Consider the following 22,184-nt stretch of genomic DNA (forward strand, 5'->3'; position numbering starts at 1 on the left):
AGACAGTACAGTAGCCTATAGGATTGCTCTCCCATAGCACATGACTGGCTCCTAGCCTGACTGCCTCCTCTACAGTTTCACTACTGCATCTCTACTATGTAATATGAATGCATCGTTTCACACAGTCAGTCTCTGAAGCTGCGATCATTCCATAAGTAGGTACAGTAAGTACTATGTTATGCCATGTATGTATGTTATGCAACATGGGCGGTAGCTAGTTTGTAACATGTGAGACTTGCACTATTTCAACATTTCAACCAAAGATAATCCCCTGTACAGTAAAACTCATAATTCATGTAGTTTATGATGTAACTTCCTATAGGAAAAGGAAGGGGGTGGCTGTTCACTGTCGACCAGAAGCCTCCTCCTCATAATACAAGCCTTTCCAGACGGCATGCCCTCGTATGAGAAGGCGTGAAGAGGCTAGGTTAGTTACAGGACCTGTTACTGCCATCCGGTGGACACCGGTCTCTCAGGCTCTCCCCCGGACCAAGACGGGACAAAGTACCTTCGGTAGGTTCTCGCTGAGTAATGCCGGTGGCGGTTCAAAAGGCCTCTGCCAGCACTGCCGGTTCTCCCCTCACCTGTATGCAAATCAAAAAGGTAACTGTCCCGCTGGCGGAGGTGTTATCACAGACACCCACGCGTTGCACTTTAACCACAGGTTAATCTTCCACCGCAGAGCCGGGACGGCTGGATGGCCGGCACTCTGAACCAGACCGGGGTAGGAAGGTATTGGACTTGATACTGCCTTGTTTCACGTTCGATTTAGCTTCTAGCTTCTCAAGTGTCGAGGTTTGAACTGTCTCACTTACTCCAGCGTGACTATACTCTTCTGTACTACCCCTATGTCCTAATGCACGACTTATGTGCGGCCTACAAGTGCCCTTAACACTACAACCGACACTCCCCCCCCCCCCCCCCCCCAGACCCCCATAACCTCTACCTAAGCGAGGAGACAGCAGGTGCCAAACTTTTTTGGGTGGTGTTCGAACCTCAGCGGCTCAGGACAGAGAGCCCACCTGGCCGACAGGTGTTGAGGACCGGCCGGGGGGGCCTGGGCTTACAGATTAGCGCCCCCGCGCTCCGCCGGGAAGGTAGGGAGATGTCGTCAGTCGGACAGGTGCAGCGCCGGCAGACAGAGGGGGGACAGAGGTGGGACAAGACCGTGCCATGAGGCACACACCGAGGGCAGCGCGCCTAATTACAGAGCGCCGACGAGAGCCGCTCAGTTGCTGGGACCGAGAGCGGCAGGGTACCTCTCGTCCTTTCTCTCTCTCTATCCCTCTCTCTCTCCGTCCCCTTCTGTTGGGGACACCCAGAGCTGAAAGGACTATTGTGTGGGTGGCAGTGCCTCTCCCTGTGTAGCGCACCTCTGGACAATACCTGTCCCCTCCCCCCCCCGAGCCTGCCGATTATCCTGCCCACTAAGATGTTTGATCTCCACGACCGCCTCCTTCATTGTCCTCACCATCCGACCCTGGTATTCCCAGGTTCGGAGAATAGGTGTGCGGGGCCAGTCATTTCAAAGAGGAGAATAAGTTAAAAGGGAGCCCTATAGGCTATAGAACCGAAAGCATATGGAACTGTGGACACGGGTGTCATTAGCACAAACTTTGTCTTTATGTGCTGGCTGGCGAGTAAGACCCTTGTTGTAAATGACCTTCATGGCTGCAGTGTGTGTGTGTGTGTTGTGTGTGTGTGTGTACAGTATTGTATTTACACAAGGGGCGGGGGCAGTGAACTTCAACACCCTTATATGATCAGCATATAAAACTTAACATTTCCACAAAAGTGATAAATATGACTAGAGGCCAAAGGGTCACAACAGAAGAATCCAGCAGCTTGCCATAGCGTGACTGTGAACCAGTATCGCCACCTAGTGGTTCAAAAAGGGACAATCGAGAGCAGAGGCTAGCTCTCCGCTCGGCTCTGCGCTCGGCGTGACGACATCTCTCAGTGATGGAACGGGGACGCGTGTGAGATCTACAGTGTGAGTTCACCTCCCTCTAGTCAGTGAGGAGTTACAGAGCAGCTCACCTCGACAGCTCAGGAATGTGCCCATCCCTGAGCACAGAACACTGGGCCAGGAATTCTGTGGGAGGTTTTAGATTCTCTCTGTGGTAGAAAGCAAATTCCTCGCTTTGTTTCGCGGCTTTTTTCGGACACGTCAAACGCCAGAAACCAATGACCTGTATGAGGGCTGGTGTGCTGCTAACAATGAGCTGTACAGGAGGAGAGAGGGTGGAGAAGAGCATGTGACCTGGCGTGGGAGTCTTATGCCAACACCGGTCTAGAGGGAGATATGAAGCCAGTATTTATTATGCAAATCAAGGTCAATGACGGGTACAAAGCCATTCCATAAGTATGTAAGCATGACCTATATTTTAGCCCCTGACCACTCACTCAAATGCAAGTGCCTGCGCAAACACACTGCACACACACATACTGCGCGCACACACACACACACACACACACACACACACACACACACACACACACACACACACACACACACACACACACATTATCTATCATGCTATCAACAAGTTTTTAAATAAGATGTTTGTGATCTCTACCTTAACCCTGCTTTTTATCTCAAATTTTACATAGAGGCGAATACATAAAACATCTAATCAGGGGTTGCACAGAAAGACCCATGAGCATATTTATATTATACCATAACAAACAAAGCATATACAATAGGCACTTTCTTTGTCTAAACTTCCAGCATATTTCTGAGTGGGTGTTTAGTTTGCTAGTGTCACAGGCTAAGGTGGAGGTACAGTTGGGTGACATCACAGAGCTAGGTAGATGAATAGTCTGGTGATGTCACAGAGTAAGGTGTGGGTGCGGTTTGGTGATGTCACAGGGTTAGGTGAAGCAGTGGGTGCAGTTTGGTGATGTCACAGTTAGATAGAAGAGTTGTTTGATGATGCCACAAACGGAAGAGTCGTGATGTCAATTAGATGGAAGGGTCGTGTGATGATGTCACAGCTGGATGGAAGGGTCGCTTGACGATGTCACAGTTAGATGGAAGAGTTTCCTGGTGATGTCACAGAGTTAGGTGGAGGTGAGGGTGCTGGTGCAGCTTGGTGACAAGCTCCTCTTCAGTCGGTTCGGGGATCTGTTCTCTGGGGGCGGAGGGGCAGGTCAGAGGCACGCAAACACAACCACGGTCAAATGTGTTCCTCCAGGTTGAAGGTGATTCTGGATCTGTTCCAGTCAGACCCCTCTATGTTCCTGAGCCCACCTGAACATGAGCTGAACCGTGGTCTCCAGGTCAGTCCTCTCGACTTCGGACAGGGAGCACGCGTTGTTGCGGTCCCACTTGTAGATGAAGTTCTAGGACAGGACAAACAACACGGACACAGGACATGTGATAGATGGAAGTGTTGCTGGACATCATCACATCCTCTGATGCACCTTTAGACGACATTTAGTAGTCCAGTAGATTTTTTTTTTTTTTACAGATTGTCCACTTTTCTGTAGAGAAAATTGGCACATTTAGAATATTTTGCACTAAAAAGACCTTGATATAATGTCCCTTCAAAAAGCAGTCAGTCTGAACAGTGTATTGGCCCTACCTCCAGGATCAGAGCCACAAACAGGTTGACCCACATGACAGAAGAGGTGAGCCACCAGGCGATGAAGTAGAGCTTTGACCACCTGAAAACGAGGACAAGGACAACATCAACTGACCAGCCCCATCCCAGTACAGATCTACTTCCTGAACGAATGAACAAAGCAGGACAATGAATGACTGACTGAACAGACTGAACAGATAATTATGTATACTGTAGATGTGAATAAGAAGCACTGTTGTGCTCAGCAGTATCTGACTGACTGACTGACTGACTGACTGACTGACTGACTGACTGACTGACTGACTGACTGACTGACTGATTTACTGACTGACTGATTGACTGACTGACTGACTGACTGACTGACTGACTGACTGACTGACTGACTGACTGACTGACTGACTGACTGACTGACTGACTGAACGAACGAACGAACGAATGAATGAACGCTGTAGGTGTGAGCCCAGTAGAGGTGTCCTACTCTGTGGTATATCTGGAGTAGGCGTCCAGGAAGACATTCCAGTTGTTGACCACCATTATGTTGTAGAGCAGGACCAGGGCTGACTGGAAACAGGAACCAGACACAAACAACTGCTCGTATCTTTATGGAAAATGTGTGAAACCTCCTCTTATTCCATGGAAGTAACATTAATATTTGGCATTGATGTTTATTCCACAGTCAAACTCACTGCAAAGTCATCAAAGTTGTTGGCCCAGTAGCCAAGCTGCTCATATGAACCACATTCAACAGTGATGTTGGAGGTCATCTTCACTACAGCAGAGTTGTTGGCCGCACTGTAAAACATAGGACATGAATTCAATGAAAAGCACATTCACATCCAGAGAAATGCTTCTTCCTCTGAGCTAGCATGTTCCAATACCTCACATTAGCAGGTGCAGTGATAGCACCTTTGAACAGCCATACTCCAAGCACTGCAAACACGTAATACACCACCTGGCAAGGACAGTACAGGGACAAGCTTTCACAATCATAGCAGTTCAACTGACCAACTCTCTTCTGTTCAACTGTAAACCAACTCTCTTCTGTTCAACTGACCAACTCTCTTCTGTTCAACTGTAAACCAACTCCCTTCTGATCAACTGACCAACTCTCTTCTGTTCAACTGACCAACTCTCTTCTGTTCAAACGTTCGACCGTTTACTTGTGTAAACCAACTCTCTTCTGTCCAACTGTAAACCAACTCTCTTCTGTTCAACTGTAAACCAACTCTCTTCTGTTCAACTGACCAACTATCTTCTGTTCAGCTGTAAACCAACTCTCTTCTGTTCAACTGACCAACTCTCTTCTGTTCAAACGTTCGACCGTTTACTTGTGTAAACCAACTCTCTTCTGTCCAACTGTAAACCAACTCTCTTCTGTTCAACTGTAAACAAACTCTCTTCTGTTCAACTGACCAACTCTCTTCTGTCCAACTGTAAACCAACTCCCTTCTGATCAACTGTAAACCAACTCTATTCTGTTCAACTGTAAACCAACTCTCTTCTGTTCAACTGTAAACCAACTCTCTTCTGTTCAACTGACCAACTCTCTTCTGTTCAACTGTAAACCAACTCTCTTCTGTTCAACTGACCAACTCTCTTCTGTTCAAACGTTCGACCGTTTACTTGTGTAAACCAACTCTCTTCTGTCCAACTGTAAACCAACTCTCTTCTGTTCAACTGTAAACCAACTCTCTTCTGTTCAACTGACCAACTCTCTTCTGTCCAACTGTAAACCAACTCCCTTCTGATCAACTGTAAACCAACTCTCTTCTGTCCAACTGTAAACCAACTCTCTTCTGTTCAACTGTAAACCAACTCTCTTCTGTTCAACTGACCAACTCTCTTCTGTCCAACTGTAAACCAACTCCCTTCTGATCAACTGTAAACCAACTCTATTCTGTTCAACTGTAAACCAATTATATTCTGTTCAACTGTAAACCAACTCTCTTGTGTTCAACTGTAAACCAATTATATTCTGTTCAACTGTAAACCAACTCTCTTGTGTTCAACTGTACAGCCGTCAGAGCTTCTCACCACTAGCATCCCAGCAAACGCTCTCAGGTTCTTCACCAGGTCCACCAGGGTGCTGGCCACCAGGGCCATCAGCTGGAGAGAAACAGGGGGTCTAGTTAATCTAGTGAATACCCTGGTATTTACCATGTGATGGGAATATGTTTATTTTCATTACACTCTTGGCTGTTGGTACAATATGTTTCGAATGTACAAATATTTCACATGAGCAAGATTTTGTCATGTTGAATTTTAAACAGAACTGGTCTCGGACAATATTCTTACCACTGGTTGTTTCAAGGCTACCAATGTAATGAAGTATCACTTAAATGGGTTTGTTTTTGGGGTGGAGTTCCCATAATGTTACGATTCAACCAATCACATACCCTAGTAAGTTTTTAGACAGCCTGTTGCCTACCAACTTTTACTCAGTCCAGCATTACCTGTAAGCTACTGTTACTTACTACACAGTAGTAGTCTCTGAGGTCAAAGTATCCTCTAGTAATAGTACAGTAGTTTGTATCAAGGACAGTAGCCTACACAACCATTTAAAGTCTCCTGCTGTGGGAGTTCTCTCATGGAAGAGTCTGCTTGCGGACAAACAACAAGTCTACAAGCCTTGATTTTACTGCTGCCACGGCTATTGCTATGGTACTAAGAGTAACATGGTTTCCATTTCATTTGCTACTGGATTTGTCATTCCGACACCCGCCAATGGTTTTATAGCTGTCTGTGCTAGGTCAGGACTTTGACTTTGATCTGAAGTGCATTTCTAACTGGATCTAGACTGTTTGCTTTTGTTTTTTAGTTTGCTTGCGTATGTTGATTCATTGTTACCTCATACAGAATCTGCTTACAACTATTGAGAACTTTCTAATGTTCTCAAACAAGTCATTGTATGGTTGTTTTATTTGAGTTACCTTATTCATTAAGTCGCATGGGAATAGTTTTCTCCTGAAGTAAACCTTGATATCTACAGTATCCCTAGCCTCTCTCAATACCCTAGAGAGATCATTTGAGTGAGATGACCTTTTCACCTCTTCTATTTGTCTATTCTATAGAGACGGAAACACACCGGGCGCGTCATATTACACGCAGCACGCGGCGTCCCCTAACACACCCTGGACGCGCTGCGTCCCCTAACACACTCTGGACACGCTGCGTCCCCTAACACACCCTGGACGCGCTGCGTCCCCTAACACACTCTGGACGCGCTGCGTCCCCTAACACACTCTGGACGCGCTGCGTCCCCTAACACTCTGGAGGCGCGGCGTCCCCTAACACACTCTGGACACGCTGCGGCACGGTGTGACGTTAGAACACTCTGCTCTACCAGCTCACCAGGCAATATCCTTTTTGGGTATATCTCAGGGTATTTCTCTGTTCCATGACTTCCATGATCAATCCCTCCTCATCCATTTCCATTTTCCACTCAGTGATGACAGGCTGTGTTTCATGATGGAACAATGGTGTATGTAGGCCTAGTACAGTACCTGGGGGATTATTTTAAAAAGTTGTAGTTAACTAAATGAAAATATACTTCATATACACTATGTGGACAAAAGTATTGGGACACCTACACATTACACCAATAGGAGCTTTTATGACATCCCATTCTAAATCCATAAGGATTAATATGGAGTTGGTCCCCCCATTGCAGCTATAACAGCTTCCACTCTTCTGGGAAGGCTTTCTACAAGATTTTGGAGCGTGTCTGTGGGATTTTTTCCCATTCATCCAGAAGAGCATTTGTGAAGTCAGACAGTGATGTTGGACGAGAGGGCCTAGCTCACGATCTCTAGTTCATCTGGTGCTTGTTTTCACTGTTCCCTCAGAGGACTATGTGCATAAAAATTGCAGCTAGCTCAATACTGGAACGATAATTGAAATTATAGTCTCTATGTTTCAAGTTCATGGTAGACAGACCACAAATAGGGCTAAATATCCCACATAGCACACTACCCCTTTAATACAAAGTCGTATAGGCTATTTCCTTGTCAAAATGTCATACTGTAGCTGGAAGTTTTCTTTAGTAAATTGATTGATTCTTTGATTTACAACATATCACAAACAAGTAGACTAGGCAATCATTTAGTTTTCTAGAAAATCATTTATGTCAAACCTGAGGTGCACGGAACTTGCTGCCATGGAGCTGTGCGCCATTCTCTCATGCAGTGGGCTATGGGAACTGTTTCTCTACTGTAAAATAAACATCTATTTATTATTATTATTAGGCTATAATAACAATTTGCAGGGGCCCAGAAAATATTTGTGCATCCTGTACGCATCAGCCAGGAAAAACCCTGAATAGTGTCAAATATATAATCTAATCCCCTAGGCCTAACCTATTTTACTAAATTCATACTAATATCTTGATGGATTCAAGATTTCTGGGTTCAGACTGTGTGTTGTGTCTTTCACAACAGTCAGTTTTGTGTATTTTATAGAGCAGCAACACCTGTAAAATAGAGCAGTGGTTTCAAATAGAGTAGAGCGGCACGTGCAGCTTGACAAGCCATGGCCGGTGGGAGTGTTGGCACTGAAAAAAGCCACAGCTGTTTTTACATGGGTGGTCAGTGTAGTTTGGCCTTTACTCATCAGCCTACAGCTGTTGCCATCGAGCCATTGGTAAGACAGAGTAATGTAACTAGCTTGTAACTTGCTGTTATTAATGTAACTAGACGGATTCCTAAAGTTTTTGCCTGTAAAACCCACTGGATCTTAAAGATGCTAGATAGGCCAAACCATCTCAAAAGCACATCAATGATATGATGATGCATTCTCGTAGAGCTTGTCCTGTGTGTATCTGAGGGTAGGCCTACACACAGTCTGCGTGGCGATAAAGTGTGTGTGTTACCTTGATGTTGGGAATGATCCTGAAGAAACGGAAGACGATCAGCATGTTGACCAGACGGACCATCTCCCAGAGAGACAGCAGGCCTTCATGGGCTGGGTTCCTGTCACACACACGCACGCACGCACGCACACACACACACACACACACACACACACACACACACACACACACACACACACACACACACACACACACACACACACATACACACACACACACACACACACTGCCCATTGGAGTCTTTGATGCCTGATAAAATGCAAAGTATTTCCTCTGCACATGACCACCACTAGAGGTCAGCAAAGAGACAACCCTTTGCTGTGGTAACCTGAGACAGTACCCAATCAGGAGTGTCATGTCTCCAGGAAGAGAAGGAGTGAAAAACATTTAATGCAAAAAGGTAAGCAGGAAGGGCTCGTTGGTCTAGGGGTATGATTCTCGCTTTGGGTGCGAGAGGTCCCGGGTTCAAATCCCGGACGAGCCCTACTTTTGGGGTTAAAACAAGGAAAGGTATGTGGTTAGTAAACATATGCCATGGCATCTGACCGTCCAAGAAGAAATCATAAACCAGTCAAGGTTACTTACCATCAGACAGATTAGTGCATACTACACAGAAACTGTGCCACAAGGAACATTAATTAACTTACCTGTATATCTCCACAAGGTTAGGAACTTTGTAGTGGCTGTTCCGAGCTGGACGTGAACCGACAACATTTGCACCCTAGGCAGTAAGGTCATTCTAACTAAGTCTCACAGTCCTACCATGGTAGGTTACCTGTGCAGGATACAAAAAGCCTGCTACATGAACCTAGCCTTAGTTCAGACCTGACTAACCCATTCCATGTAGTTCTGAAGGCAGATGTGAAAAGCTTGTGATTGTGTGAAGTCACCAGTAGAGGGCAGTCCAACATGAATGGGACAGAAACCTGCCACATCATTACTCTCACTCAGTGCTGTGAGGCTCGTTGGTCTAGGGGTATGATTCTCGCTTAGGGTGTGGGTTCCAAATCCCGGATTAGCCCTACTTTTAGGCCTTTTAAAATCCAGCGCGATCCAAGTATATCCATGTAATGGCGGCGGACGGGGCACTGAGAATGCAGCTTCCAAAAAATCTATTTTCTGGAGCAACGCTTGCGCACTGTGCGCATGTGTGCTGGAGCAAGTGGGGAAGCTATTTCGTTTCTAAAGACGTTTCTAAAGATCATATTACAGAGTCATGTGAAAAACCACAACAAGACCTCGCTCTATGTAAGCACAACTAGCGATTCATGAAGACAGATTGATGAAAACAACCGTTTCACGGCAGAAAATAGATTTTTTAGAAGCTGCATTCTCAGTGCTCCGTCCGCTGCCATTACATGGATATACTTGGCTCGCGCTGGATTTTCAATTTCTTCTACAGGCCTCCGAATTACACCAAAGTTATCTCGGTGAGTGAAACGTCTTATAATATGCCGTAAATAAGGTCCAGGTTGTCAAAAACGAGCATTGTCCTTTAAACAAACTTTTTGTGGAAACTGATGAAACCTTACATACAAAAGTGCCACATCACAACTTAGGAGAACCTCACAATATTGATGGGATGTGTCTAAAAGAGTTTCAGAGTCAGGCTCGTTGGTCTAGGGGTATGATTCTCGCTTTGGGTGCGAGAGGTCCCGGGTTCAAATCCCGGACGAGCCCTACTTATAGTATTTAAGTCATGGTTAGTCATGCCAGACTTTGGAGAATCTCCACCTCCTTAAGTCTGGAGACATCTCCATTGAAAACCGTTGTTAGAACAGCTTCTAAACTATGCTACTAATCAGAGCCTCTGCCTACTGAAAGACCTGCCATACAGGAAATTATGTCCTCCAAACAAACTGGAGTGGAGAATCAAAACTAAACATTCACCGCCCCATTAGTAAGAACCAATAGCATTGCAACAGCAATGTCTCCACCAATCAGAGACATTGTTTTTGGCAACCCCGCCCAAATAGCGGACCCTAGGGCTACAACTGGCTAAATTGACTCTGATGGAGACGAGACCTGTGTCACTGATCGTTTGATTGGTTTCCGCCTATCTTTCAAGTCTGTGTATATACAGTATAGCCTACATGTAGCTCCCCGACTCCAGGTCTTTGTTAATTATTTGCTGTAGCTGTGCGTTGTCCCTGGTGTTTCCTGCGCCATCTTAAGTTTGTAAGCTTGTAAGCTTTGTCTTTTGTTCTCCACTTGTTGAGTGTGTACATTGGTTTTATTGTTTAGTCTTTGGTTTAGTTTTTTAACTCTTGTGGTGCCTTAAAGGAGAATGCTCGTTTTTGACAACCTGGACCTTATTTACGGCATATTATAAGACGTTTGCCTCACCGAGATAACTTTGGTGTAATTCGGAGGCCTGTAGAAGAAATTTAAAATCCAGCGCGATCCAAGTATATCCATGTAATGGCGGCGGACGGGGCACTGAGAATGCAGCTTCCAAAAAATCTATTTTCTGGAGCAACGCTTGCGCGCTGTGCGCATGTGTGCTGGAGCAAGTGGGGAAGCTGTTTCGTTTCTAAAGACGTTTCTAAAGATCATATTACAGAGTCATGTGAAAAACCACAACAAGACCTCGCTCTATGTAAGCACAACTAGCGATTCATGAAGACAGATTGATGAAAACAACCATTTCACGGCAGAAAATAGATTTTTTAGAAGCTGCATTCTCAGTGCCCCGTCCGCTGCCATTACATGGATATACTTGGCTCGCGCTGGATTTTCAATTTCTTCTACAGGCCTCCGAATTACACCAAAGTTATCTGGGTGAGTGAAACGTCTTATAATATGCCGTAAATAAGGTCCAGGTTGTCAAAAACAAGCATTGTCCTTTAAACAAACTTTTTGTGGAAACTGATGAAACCTTACATACAAAAGTGCCACATCACAACTTAGGAGAACCTCACAATATTGCGGGGATGTGTCTAAAAGAGTTTCAGAGTCAGGTTAGTTGGTCTAGGGGTATGATTCTCTCTTAGGGTGCGAGAGGTCCCGGGTTCAAATCCCGGACGAGCCCTACTTATAGTATTTAAGTCATGGTTAGTCATGCCAGACTTTGGAGAATCTCCACCTCCTTAAGTCTGGAGACATCTCCATTGAAAACCGTTGTTAGAACAGCTTCTAAACTATGCTACTAATCAGAGCCTCTGCCTACTGAAAGACCTGCCATACAGGAAATTATGTCCTCCAAACAAACTGGAGTGGAGAATCAAAACTAAACATTCACCGCCCCATTAGTAAGAACCAATAGCATTGCAACAGCAATGTCTCCACCAATCAGAGACATTGTTTTTGGCAACCCCTCCCAAATAGCGGACCCTAGGGCTACAACTGGCTAAATTGACTCTGATGGAGACGAGACCTGTGTCACTGATCGTTTGATTGGTTTCCGCCTATCTTTCAAGTCTGTGTATATACAGTAAAGCCTACATGTAGCTCCCCGACTCCAGGTCTTTGTTCATTATTTGCTGTAGCTGTGCGTTGTCCCTGGTGTTTCCTGCGCCATCTTAAGTTTGTAAGCTTGTAAGCTTTGTCTTTTGTTCTCCACTTGTTGAGTGTGTACATTGGTTTTATTGTTTAGTCTTTGGTTTAGTTTTTTAACCCTTGTGGTGCCTTAAAGGAGAATGCTCGTTTTTGACAACCTGGACCTTATTTACGGCATATTATAAGACGTTTGCCTCACCGAGATAACTTTGGTGTAATTCGGAGGCCTGTAGAAGAAATTTAAAATCCAGCGCGATCCAAGTATATCCATGTAATGGCGGCGAACGGGGCACTGAGAATGCAGCTTCCAAAAAATCTATTTTCTGGAGCAACGCTTGCGCGTTGTGCGCATGTGTGCTGGAGCAAGTGGGGAAGCTATTTCGTTTCTAAAGATCATATTACGGAGTCATGTGAAAAACCACAACAAGACCTCGCTCTATGTAAGCACAACTAGCGATTCATGAAGACAGATTGATGAAAACAACCGTTTCACGGCAGAAAATAGATTTTTTAGAAGCTGCATTCTCAGTGCCCCGTCCGCTGCCATTACATGGATATACTTGGCTCGCGCTGGATTTTCAATTTCTTCTACAGGCCTCCGAATTACACCAAAGTTATCTGGGTGAGTGAAACGTCTTATAATATGCCGTAAATAAGGTCCAGGTTGTCAAAAACGAGCATTGTCCTTTAAACAAACTTTTTGTGGAAACTGATGAAACCTTACATACAAAAGTGCCACATCACAACTTAGGAGAACCTCACAATATTGCGGGGATGTGTCTAAAAGAGTTTCAGAGTCAGGCTCGTTGGTCTAGGGGTATGATTCTCGCTTTGGGTGCGAGAGGTCCCGGGTTCAAATCCCGGACGAGCCCTACTTATAGTATTTAAGTCATGGTTAGTCATGCCAGACTTTGGAGAATCTCCACCTCCTTAAGTCTGGAGACATCTCCATTGAAAACCGTTGTTAGAACAGCTTCTAAACTATGCTACTAATCAGAGCCTCTGCCTACATCTGAAGGACCTGCCATACAGGAAATTATGTCCTCCAAACAAACTGGAGTGGAGAATCAAAACTAAACATTCACCGCCCCATTAGTAAGAACCAATAGCATTGCAACAGCAATGTCTCCACCAATCAGAGACATTGTTTTTGGCAACCCCGCCCAAATAGCGGACCCTAGGGCTACAACTGGCTAAATTGACTCTGATGGAGACGAGACCTGTGTCACTGATCGTTTAATTGGTTTCCGCCTATCTTTCAAGTCTGTGTATATACAGTATAGCCTACATGTAGCTCCCCGACTCCAGGTCTTTGTTCATTATTTGCTGTAGCTGTGCGTTGTCCCTGGTGTTTCCTGCGCCATCTTAAGTTTGTAAGCTTGTAAGCTTTGTCTTTTGTTCTCCACTTGTTGAGTGTGTACATTGGTTTTATTGTTTAGTCTTTGGTTTAGTTTTTTAACCCTTGTGGTGCCTTAAAGGAGAATGCTCGTTTTTGACAACCTGGACCTTATTTACGGCATATTATAAGACGTTTGCCTCAGCGAGATAACTTTGGTGTAATTCGGAGGCCTGTAGAAGAAATTTAAAATCCAGCGCGATCCAAGTATATCCATGTAATGGCGGCGGACGGGGCACTGAGAATGCAGCTTCCAAAAAATCTATTTTCTGGAGCAACGCTTGCGCGCTGTGCGCATGTGTGCTGGAGCAAGTGGGGAAGCTATTTCGTTTCTAAAGACGTTTCTAAAGATCATATTACAGAGTCATGTGAAAAACCACAACAAGACCTCGCTCTATGTAAGCACAACTAGCGATTCATGAAGACAGATTGATGAAAACAACCGTTTCACGGCAGAAAATAGATTTTTTAGAAGCTGCATTCTCAGTGCCCCGTCCGCTGCCATTACATGGATATACTTGGCTCGCGCTGGATTTTCAATTTCTTCTACAGGCCTCCGAATTACACCAAAGTTATCTCGGTGAGTGAAACGTCTTATAATATGCCGTAAATAAGGTCCAGGTTGTCAAAAACGAGCATTGTCCTTTAAACAAACTTTTTGTGGAAACTGATGAAACCTTACATACAAAAGTGCCACATCACAACTTAGGAGAACCTCACAATATTGCGGGGATGTGTCTAAAAGAGTTTCAGAGGCAGGCTCGTTGGTCTAGGGGTATGATTCTCGCTTTGGGTGCGAGAGGTCCCGGGTTCAAATCCCGGACGAGCCCTACTTATAGTATTTAAGTCATGGTTAGTCATGCCAGACTTTGGAGAATCTCCACCTCCTTAAGTCTGGAGACATCTCCATTGAAAACCGTTGTTAGAACAGCTTCTAAACTATGCTACTAATCAGAGCCTCTGCCTACATCTGAAGGACCTGCCATACAGGAAATTATGTCCTCCAAACAAACTGGAGTGGAGAATCAAAACTAAACATTCACCGCCCCATTAGGAAGAACCAATAGCATTGCAACAGCAATGTCTCCACCAATCAGAGACATTGTTTTTGGCAACCCCGCCCAAATAGCGGACCCTAGGGCTACAACTGGCTAAATTGACTCTGATGGAGACGAGACCTGTGTCACTGATCGTTTGATTGGTTTCCGCCTATCTTTCAAGTCTGTGTATATACAGTATAGCCTACATGTAGCTCCCCGACTCCAGGTCTTTGTTAATTATTTGCTGTAGCTGTGCGTTGTCCCTGGTGTTTCCTGCGCCATCTTAAGTTTGTAAGCTTGTAAGCTTTGTCTTTTGTTCTCCACTTGTTGAGTGTGTACATTGGTTTTATTGTTTAGTCTTTGGTTTAGTTTTTTAACCCTTGTGGTGCCTTAAAGGAGAATGCTCGTTTTTGACAACCTGGACCTTATTTACGGCATATTATAAGACGTTTGCCTCACCGAGATAACTTTGGTGTAATTCGGAGGCCTGTAGAAGAAATTTAAAATCCAGCGCGATCCAAGTATATCCATGTAATGGCGGCGGACGGGGCACTGAGAATGCAGCTTCCAAAAAATCTATTTTCTGGAGCAACGCTTGCGCGCTGTGCGCATGTGTGCTGGAGCAAGTGGGGAAGCTATTTCGTTTCTAAAGACGTTTCTAAAGATCATATTACAGAGTCATGTGAAAAACCACAACAAGACCTCGCTCTATGTAAGCACAACTAGCGATTCATGAAGACAGATTGATGAAAACAACCGTTTCACGGCAGAAAATAGATTTTTTAGAAGCTGCATTCTCAGTGCCCCGTCCGCTGCCATCACATGGATATACTTGGCTCGCGCTGGATTTTCAATTTCTTCTACAGGCCTCCGAATTACACCAAAGTTATCTCGGTGAGTGAAACGTCTTATAATATGCCGTAAATAAGGTCCAGGTTGTCAAAAACGAGCATTGTCCTTTAAACAAACTTTTTGTGGAAACTGATGAAACCTTACATACAAAAGTGCCACATCACAACTTAGGAGAACCTCACAATATTGCGGGGATGTGTCTAAAAGAGTTTCAGAGTCAGGCTCGTTGGTCTAGGGGTATGATTCTCGCTTAGGGTGCGAGAGGTCCCGGGTTCAAATCCCGGACGAGCCCTACTTATAGTATTTAAGTCATGGTTAGTCATGCCAGACTTTGGAGAATCTCCACCTCCTTAAGTCTGGAGACATCTCCATTGAAAACCGTTGTTAGAACAGCTTCTAAACTATGCTACTAATCAGAGCCTCTGCCTACTGAAAGACCTGCCATCCAGGAAATTATGTCCTCCAAACAAACTGGAGTGGAGAATCAAAACTAAACATTTTCACCGCCCCATTAGTAAGAACCAATAGCATTGCAACAGCAATGTCTCCACCAATCAGAGACATTGTTTTTGGCAACCCCGCCCAAATAGCGGACCCTAGGGCTACAACTGGCTAAATTGACTCTGATGGAGACGAGACCTGTGTCACTGATCGTTTAATTGGTTTCCGCCTATCTTTCAAGTCTGTGTATATACAGTATAGCCTACATGTAGCTCCCCGACTCCAGGTCTTTGTTCATTATTTGCTGTAGCTGTGCGTTGTCCCTGGTGTTTCCTGCGCCATCTTAAGTTTGTAAGCTTGTAAGCTTTGTCTTTTGTTCTCCACTTGTTGAGTGTGTACATTGGTTTTATTGTTTAGTCTTTGGTTTAGTTTTTTAACCCTTGTGGTGCCTTAAAGGAGAATGCTCGTTTTTGACAACCTGGACCTTATTTACGGCATATTATAAGACGTTTGCCTCACCGAGATAACTTTGGTGTAATTCGGAGGCCTGTAGAAGAAATTTAAAATCCAGCGCGATCCAAGTATATCCATGTAATGGCGGCGGACGGGGCACTGAGAATGCAGCTTCCAAAAAATCTATTTTCTGGAGCAACGCTTGCGCGCTGTGCGCATGTGTGCTGGAGCAAGTGGGGAAGCTGTTTCGTTTCTAAAGACGTTTCTAAAGATCATATTACAGAGTCATGTGAAAAACCACAACAAGACCTCGCTCTATGTAAGCACAACTAGCGATTCATGAAGACAGATTGATGAAAACAACCATTTCACGGCAGAAAATAGATTTTTTAGAAGCTGCATTCTCAGTGCCCCGTCCGCTGCCATTACATGGATATACTTGGCTCGCGCTGGATTTTCAATTTCTTCTACAGGCCTCCGAATTACACCAAAGTTATCTGGGTGAGTGAAACGTCTTATAATATGCCGTAAATAAGGTCCAGGTTGTCAAAAACGAGCATTGTCCTTTAAACAAACTTTTTGTGGAAACTGATGAAACCTTACATACAAAAGTGCCACATCACAACTTAGGAGAACCTCACAATATTGCGGGGATGTGTCTAAAAGAGTTTCAGAGTCAGGTTCGTTGGTCTAGGGGTATGATTCTCGCTTAGGGTGCGAGAGGTCCCGGGTTCAAATCCCGGACGAGCCCTACTTATAGTATTTAAGTCATGGTTAGTCATGCCAGACTTTGGAGAATCTCCACCTCCTTAAGTCTGGAGACATCTCCATTGAAAACCGTTGTTAGAACAGCTTCTAAACTATGCTACTAATCAGAGCCTCTGCCTACATCTGAAGGACCTGCCATACAGGAAATTATGTCCTCCAAACAAACTGGAGTGGAGAATCAAAACTAAACATTCACCGCCCCATTAGGAAGAACCAATAGCATTGCAACAGCAATGTCTCCACCAATCAGAGACATTGTTTTTGGCAACCCCGCCCAAATAGCGGACCCTAGGGCTACAACTGGCTAAATTGACTCTGATGGAGACGAGACCTGTGTCACTGATCGTTTGATTGGTTTCCGCCTATCTTTCAAGTCTGTGTATATACAGTATAGCCTACATGTAGCTCCCCGACTCCAGGTCTTTGTTCATTATTTGCTGTAGCTGTGCGTTGTCCCTGGTGTTTCCTGCGCCATCTTAAGTTTGTAAGCTTGTAAGCTTTGTCTTTTGTTCTCCACTTGTTGAGTGTGTACATTGGTTTTATTGTTTAGTCTTTGGTTTAGTTTTTTAACCCTTGTGGTGCCTTAAAGGAGAATGCTCGTTTTTGACAACCTGGACCTTATTTACGGCATATTATAAGACGCTTGCCTCACTGAGATAACTTTGGTGTAATTCGGAGGCCTGTAGAAGAAATTTAAAATCCAGCGCGATCCAAGTATATCCATGTAATGGCGGCGGACGGGGCACTGAGAATGCAGCTTCCAAAAAATCTATTTTCTGGAGCAACACTTGCGCGCTGTGCGCATGTGTGCTGGAGCAAGTGGGGAAGCTATTTCGTTTCTAAAGACGTTTCTAAAGATCATATTACAGAGTCATGTGAAAAACCACAACAAGACCTCGCTCTATGTAAGCACAACTAGCGATTCATGAAGACAGATTGATGAAAACAACCGTTTCACGGCAGAAAATAGATTTTTTAGAAGCTGCATTCTCAGTGCCCCATCCGCTGCCATTACATGGATATACTTGGCTCGCGCTGGATTTTCAATTTCTTCTACAGGCCTCCGAATTACACCAAAGTTATCTGGGTGAGTGAAACGTCTTATAATATGCCGTAAATAAGGTCCAGGTTGTCAAAAACGAGCATTGTCCTTTAAACAAACTTTTTGTGGAAACTGATGAAACCTTACATACAAAAGTGCCACATCACAACTTAGGAGAACCTCACAATATTGCGGGGATGTGTCTAAAAGAGTTTCAGAGTCAGGCTCGTTGGTCTAGGGGTATGATTCTCGCTTAGGGTGCGAGAGGTCCCGGGTTCAAATCCCGGACGAGCCCTACTTATAGTATTTAAGTCATGGTTAGTCATGCCAGACTTTGGAGAATCTCCACCTCCTTAAGTCTGGAGACATCTCCATTGAAAACCGTTGTTAGAACTGCTTCTAAACTATGCTACTAATCAGAGCCTCTGCCTACTGAAAGACCTGCCATCCAGGAAATTATGTCCTCCAAACAAACTGGAGTGGAGAATCAAAACTAAACATTCACCGCCCCATTAGTAAGAACCAATAGCATTGCAACAGCAATGTCTCCACCAATCAGAGACATTGTTTTTGGCAACCCCGCCCAAATAGCGGACCCTAGGGCTACAACTGGCTAAATTGACTCTGATGGAGACGAGACCTGTGTCACTGATCGTTTAATTGGTTTCCGCCTATCTTTCAAGTCTGTGTATATACAGTATAGCCTACATGTAGCTCCCCGACTCCAGGTCTTTGTTCATTATTTGCTGTAGCTGTGCGTTGTCCCTGGTGTTTCCTGCGCCATCTTAAGTTTGTAAGCTTGTAAGCTTTGTCTTTTGTTCTCCACTTGTTGAGTGTGTACATTGGTTTTATTGTTTAGTCTTTGGTTTAGTTTTTTAACCCTTGTGGTGCCTTAAAGGAGAATGCTCGTTTTTGACAACCTGGACCTTATTTACGGCATATTATAAGACGTTTGCCTCACCGAGATAACTTTGGTGTAATTCGGAGGCCTGTAGAAGAAATTTAAAATCCAGCGCGATCCAAGTATATCCATGTAATGGCGGCGGACGGGGCACTGAGAATGCAGCTTCCAAAAAATCTATTTTCTGGAGCAACGCTTGCGCGCTGTGCGCATGTGTGCTGGAGCAAGTGGGGAAGCTGTTTCGTTTCTAAAGACGTTTCTAAAGATCATATTACAGAGTCATGTGAAAAACCACAACAAGACCTCGCTCTATGTAAGCACAACTAGCGATTCATGAAGACAGATTGATGAAAACAACCATTTCACGGCAGAAAATAGATTTTTTAGAAGCTGCATTCTCAGTGCCCCGTCCGCTGCCATTACATGGATATACTTGGCTCGCGCTGGATTTTCAATTTCTTCTACAGGCCTCCGAATTACACCAAAGTTATCTGGGTGAGTGAAACGTCTTATAATATGCCGTAAATAAGGTCCAGGTTGTCAAAAACGAGCATTGTCCTTTAAACAAACTTTTTGTGGAAACTGATGAAACCTTACATACAAAAGTGCCACATCACAACTTAGGAGAACCTCACAATATTGCGGGGATGTGTCTAAAAGAGTTTCAGAGTCAGGCTCGTTGGTCTAGGGGTATGATTCTCGCTTAGGGTGCGAGAGGTCCCGGGTTCAAATCCCGGACGAGCCCTACTTATAGTATTTAAGTCATGGTTAGTCATGCCAGACTTTGGAGAATCTCCACCTCCTTAAGTCTGGAGACATCTCCATTGAACACCGTTGTTAGAACAGCTTCTAAACTATGCTACTAATCAGAGCCTCTGCCTACATCTGAAGGACCTGCCATACAGGAAATTATGTCCTCCAAACAAACTGGAGTGGAGAATCAAAACTAAACATTCACCGCCCCATTAGTAAGAACCAATAGCATTGCAACAGCAATGTCTCCACCAATCAGAGACATTGTTTTTGGCAACCCCGCCCAAATAGCGGACCCTAGGGCTACAACTGGCTAAATTGACTCTGATGGAGACGAGACCTGTGTCACTGATCGTTTGATTGGTTTCCGCCTATCTTTCAAGTCTGTGTATATACAGTATAGCCTACATGTAGCTCCCCGACTCCAGGTCTTTGTTCATTATTTGCTGTAGCTGTGCGTTGTCCCTGGTGTTTCCTGCGCCATCTTAAGTTTGTAAGCTTGTAAGCTTTGTCTTTTGTTCTCCACTTGTTGAGTGTGTACATTGGTTTTATTGTTTAGTCTTTGGTTTAGTTTTTTAACCCTTGTGGTGCCTTAAAGGAGAATGCTCGTTTTTGACAACCTGGACCTTATTTACGGCATATTATAAGACGCTTGCCTCACTGAGATAACTTTGGTGTAATTCGGAGGCCTGTAGAAGAAATTTAAAATCCAGCGCGATCCAAGTATATCCATGTAATGGCGGCGGACGGGGCACTGAGAATGCAGCTTCCAAAAAATCTATTTTCTGGAGCAACACTTGCGCGCTGTGCGCATGTGTGCTGGAGCAAGTGGGGAAGCTATTTCGTTTCTAAAGACGTTTCTAAAGATCATATTACAGAGTCATGTGAAAAACCACAACAAGACCTCGCTCTATGTAAGCACAACTAGCGATTCATGAAGACAGATTGATGAAAACAACCGTTTCACGGCAGAAAATAGATTTTTTAGAAGCTGCATTCTCAGTGCCCCATCCGCTGCCATTACATGGATATACTTGGCTCGCGCTGGATTTTCAATTTCTTCTACAGGCCTCCGAATTACACCAAAGTTATCTGGGTGAGTGAAACGTCTTATAATATGCCGTAAATAAGGTCCAGGTTGTCAAAAACGAGCATTGTCCTTTAAACAAACTTTTTGTGGAAACTGATGAAACCTTACATACAAAAGTGCCACATCACAACTTAGGAGAACCTCACAATATTGCGGGGATGTGTCTAAAAGAGTTTCAGAGTCAGGCTCGTTGGTCTAGGGGTATGATTCTCGCTTAGGGTGCGAGAGGTCCCGGGTTCAAATCCCGGACGAGCCCTACTTATAGTATTTAAGTCATGGTTAGTCATGCCAGACTTTGGAGAATCTCCACCTCCTTAAGTCTGGAGACATCTCCATTGAAAACCGTTGTTAGAACTGCTTCTAAACTATGCTACTAATCAGAGCCTCTGCCTACTGAAAGACCTGCCATCCAGGAAATTATGTCCTCCAAACAAACTGGAGTGGAGAATCAAAACTAAACATTCACCGCCCCATTAGTAAGAACCAATAGCATTGCAACAGCAATGTCTCCACCAATCAGAGACATTGTTTTTGGCAACCCCGCCCAAATAGCGGACCCTAGGGCTACAACTGGCTAAATTGACTCTGATGGAGACGAGACCTGTGTCACTGATCGTTTAATTGGTTTCCGCCTATCTTTCAAGTCTGTGTATATACAGTATAGCCTACATGTAGCTCCCCGACTCCAGGTCTTTGTTCATTATTTGCTGTAGCTGTGCGTTGTCCCTGGTGTTTCCTGCGCCATCTTAAGTTTGTAAGCTTGTAAGCTTTGTCTTTTGTTCTCCACTTGTTGAGTGTGTACATTGGTTTTATTGTTTAGTCTTTGGTTTAGTTTTTTAACCCTTGTGGTGCCTTAAAGGAGAATGCTCGTTTTTGACAACCTGGACCTTATTTACGGCATATTATAAGACGTTTGCCTCACCGAGATAACTTTGGTGTAATTCGGAGGCCTGTAGAAGAAATTTAAAATCCAGCGCGATCCAAGTATATCCATGTAATGGCGGCGGACGGGGCACTGAGAATGCAGCTTCCAAAAAATCTATTTTCTGGAGCAACGCTTGCGCGCTGTGCGCATGTGTGCTGGAGCAAGTGGGGAAGCTGTTTCGTTTCTAAAGACGTTTCTAAAGATCATATTACAGAGTCATGTGAAAAACCACAACAAGACCTCGCTCTATGTAAGCACAACTAGCGATTCATGAAGACAGATTGATGAAAACAACCATTTCACGGCAGAAAATAGATTTTTTAGAAGCTGCATTCTCAGTGCCCCGTCCGCTGCCATTACATGGATATACTTGGCTCGCGCTGGATTTTCAATTTCTTCTACAGGCCTCCGAATTACACCAAAGTTATCTGGGTGAGTGAAACGTCTTATAATATGCCGTAAATAAGGTCCAGGTTGTCAAAAACGAGCATTGTCCTTTAAACAAACTTTTTGTGGAAACTGATGAAACCTTACATACAAAAGTGCCACATCACAACTTAGGAGAACCTCA

General features: G+C 44.4%; 1 protein-coding gene across 1 annotated transcript in view; it reads right to left on the reverse strand.

Moving 5' to 3' along the window:
- Positions 1-3,055: 3,055 nt before the first annotated feature.
- Positions 3,056-22,184, reverse strand: part of LOC311320948 (two pore channel protein 2-like) — a gene marked incomplete at both ends in the record, with an annotated part of 146,569 nt that continues 127,440 nt past the window's right edge. Inside the window, 8 exons of the mRNA XM_084452815.1 lie at positions 3,056-3,134; positions 3,254-3,345; positions 3,588-3,669; positions 4,066-4,148; positions 4,274-4,379; positions 4,466-4,539; positions 5,622-5,693; positions 8,455-8,554. Coding sequence (XP_084308941.1) covers positions 3,056-3,134; positions 3,254-3,345; positions 3,588-3,669; positions 4,066-4,148; positions 4,274-4,379; positions 4,466-4,539; positions 5,622-5,693; positions 8,455-8,554 — 688 coding nt within the window. The remainder of the gene's footprint in view (positions 3,135-3,253; positions 3,346-3,587; positions 3,670-4,065; positions 4,149-4,273; positions 4,380-4,465; positions 4,540-5,621; positions 5,694-8,454; positions 8,555-22,184) is intronic.

Source organism: Borostomias antarcticus (assembly GCF_949987555.1).
Source record: "Borostomias antarcticus genome assembly, chromosome: 18".
In the NCBI taxonomy this organism is placed as follows: Eukaryota; Metazoa; Chordata; class Actinopteri; order Stomiiformes; family Stomiidae; genus Borostomias; species Borostomias antarcticus.